Raw genomic sequence first — 1,453 nt, 5'->3', positions numbered from 1 at the left:
AAACTTCTGAACACTTCCTTAGATGTTTAGTAACTTAGGTGCAGTTCCATCAAAACCTTTAGGGGCAACACCAGAAAATTAAGGTATAACAGAGCAGGATGGACTGAAAGAACTTTTCCCACTCTTTACGATCAATCAATTGTAGAACTCTCTGCCGTCTGACGTGGTCAAGGCGACTTCCCAACAGTTCTTCAATGAGTAGCTCAACATATTCTTCAGGACTCTGGACAGAATTTATTACTATTTCTCCTATCACCGTCAAATGTAATCAGTTTACTGCATGAAAGTATTGGTGATTCACTGCTAATAGATCCGGGAGCCTGTTAAGCGAGAGCTACTTTTGTTCCGTCCATAACAATGTGTAACATATGTTCAGAATTTGTTTTAGTCTCCTAATAGCGCTCTTTTCGGGACCAGTAGAACGTGATTGGTACTAACTGTAAGTATACCATTCAAACATCGTAATTTTGATTGTTCTCTTGGTTTTTCCTATTCCAGAAACATGTTGGCCACAGAAATGGATTTGGATAGTGCTGTGCAGCAAGTCCTTAAAAATGCTGCTAAGTGCCGTGGAATATGTCGTGGATTAAACGAGTGCACGAAATTGATTGAACAACGGGGTGTTGTCCTTTGTTTTCTGGCAGAAAATTGTAACGAAAAAGCCTATACAACTCTGATTGAAGCACTATGCCACGAACATGGTATCCCTCTTGTGAAGGTATGATAACTTAATATGAACATGAATCTGCAGGTTCCCGATAATAAAAAGCTTGGTGAGTGGTCTGGATTGTGTAAGTATGACAAAGAAGGAAAGGCTAGAAAAGTCGTGTCAGCCTCATGTATTGTAGTAACCGATATCGGAGAAGAATCCTATGGACTAAAGTACTTGGTTGAAAAATTCAGATTACCCATCCAAACAAGAGAGGCCTAATGTACATGTTTCTAATAATGAACATATAAAATGTCTCCGAAAGAATTTTGCCTCCTAATTATCTTTATTGAAAAGGGTTTTGTGGTAGTTCTCAAACTTTTCAAACTGGTTATGTCACTGCAACCACTCGCACTCTTCGTGTTACGAATTTGCAAATGTAGTACTGATTAAAATCCGTTTGCTCGTCTTAGGCTACTGCAAATTAGCGGTGTCTGATGATCACTACGGACTTTAGTTGGATTTATGCTTCCTGGAATTAATCCTTAAGCGACCCTCTTACGGCGGCAATCTAGTTTTATAGGATCCACCCAGATACCATATACAGATCAAGAATATCCAGTTCAGGAATAACAGTCGATAATACTTACCGAGATTCTGAAGTTAACTGGTATGGACTGGAAAATGAGGTGTACTCTGACTTAAATATATATCTAAGGACCTGTTAGTCGTACGCTGGGTCGTCTTTGTCATTATTGGATTGCTTTATACACAGGTTATTTTTTTTGATGTTTTAGCTGGTAA

At 38.8% G+C, this 1,453-nt stretch overlaps 1 protein-coding gene across 1 annotated transcript; it reads left to right on the top strand.

The window, feature by feature from the left end:
• The first annotated feature begins 386 nt into the window (after positions 1–386).
• Smp_060090.1 (putative 40s ribosomal protein S12) lies at positions 387–970 on the top strand. The gene is made up of 2 exons (XM_018793882.1): positions 387–718; positions 752–970. Exons 1-2 carry the CDS (start codon positions 503–505, stop codon positions 929–931), a joined length of 396 nt encoding a protein of 131 aa, XP_018648350.1. The 5' UTR covers positions 387–502; the 3' UTR covers positions 932–970.
• Positions 971–1,453: the final 483 nt, after the last annotated feature.

The sequence above is a fragment of the Schistosoma mansoni genome, chromosome 1 (assembly GCF_000237925.1).
Source record: "Schistosoma mansoni strain Puerto Rico chromosome 1, complete genome".
Lineage (NCBI taxonomy): Eukaryota > Metazoa > Platyhelminthes > Trematoda > Strigeidida > Schistosomatidae > Schistosoma > Schistosoma mansoni.
Note: the sequence above shows the minus strand (reverse complement) of the source record. Positions and strands in the feature narration are given on the sequence as shown.

Bases quoted from the DNA above. Each gene is read 5' to 3' on its own strand.
- Smp_060090.1 (XM_018793882.1), top strand. From the start codon at position 503: ATGTTGGCCACAGAAATGGATTTGGATAGTGCTGTGCAGCAAGTCCTT. The intron at 719-751 runs GTATGATAACTT...ATGAATCTGCAG, and splicing joins ATGGTATCCCTCTTGTGAAG to GTTCCCGATAATAAAAAGCT.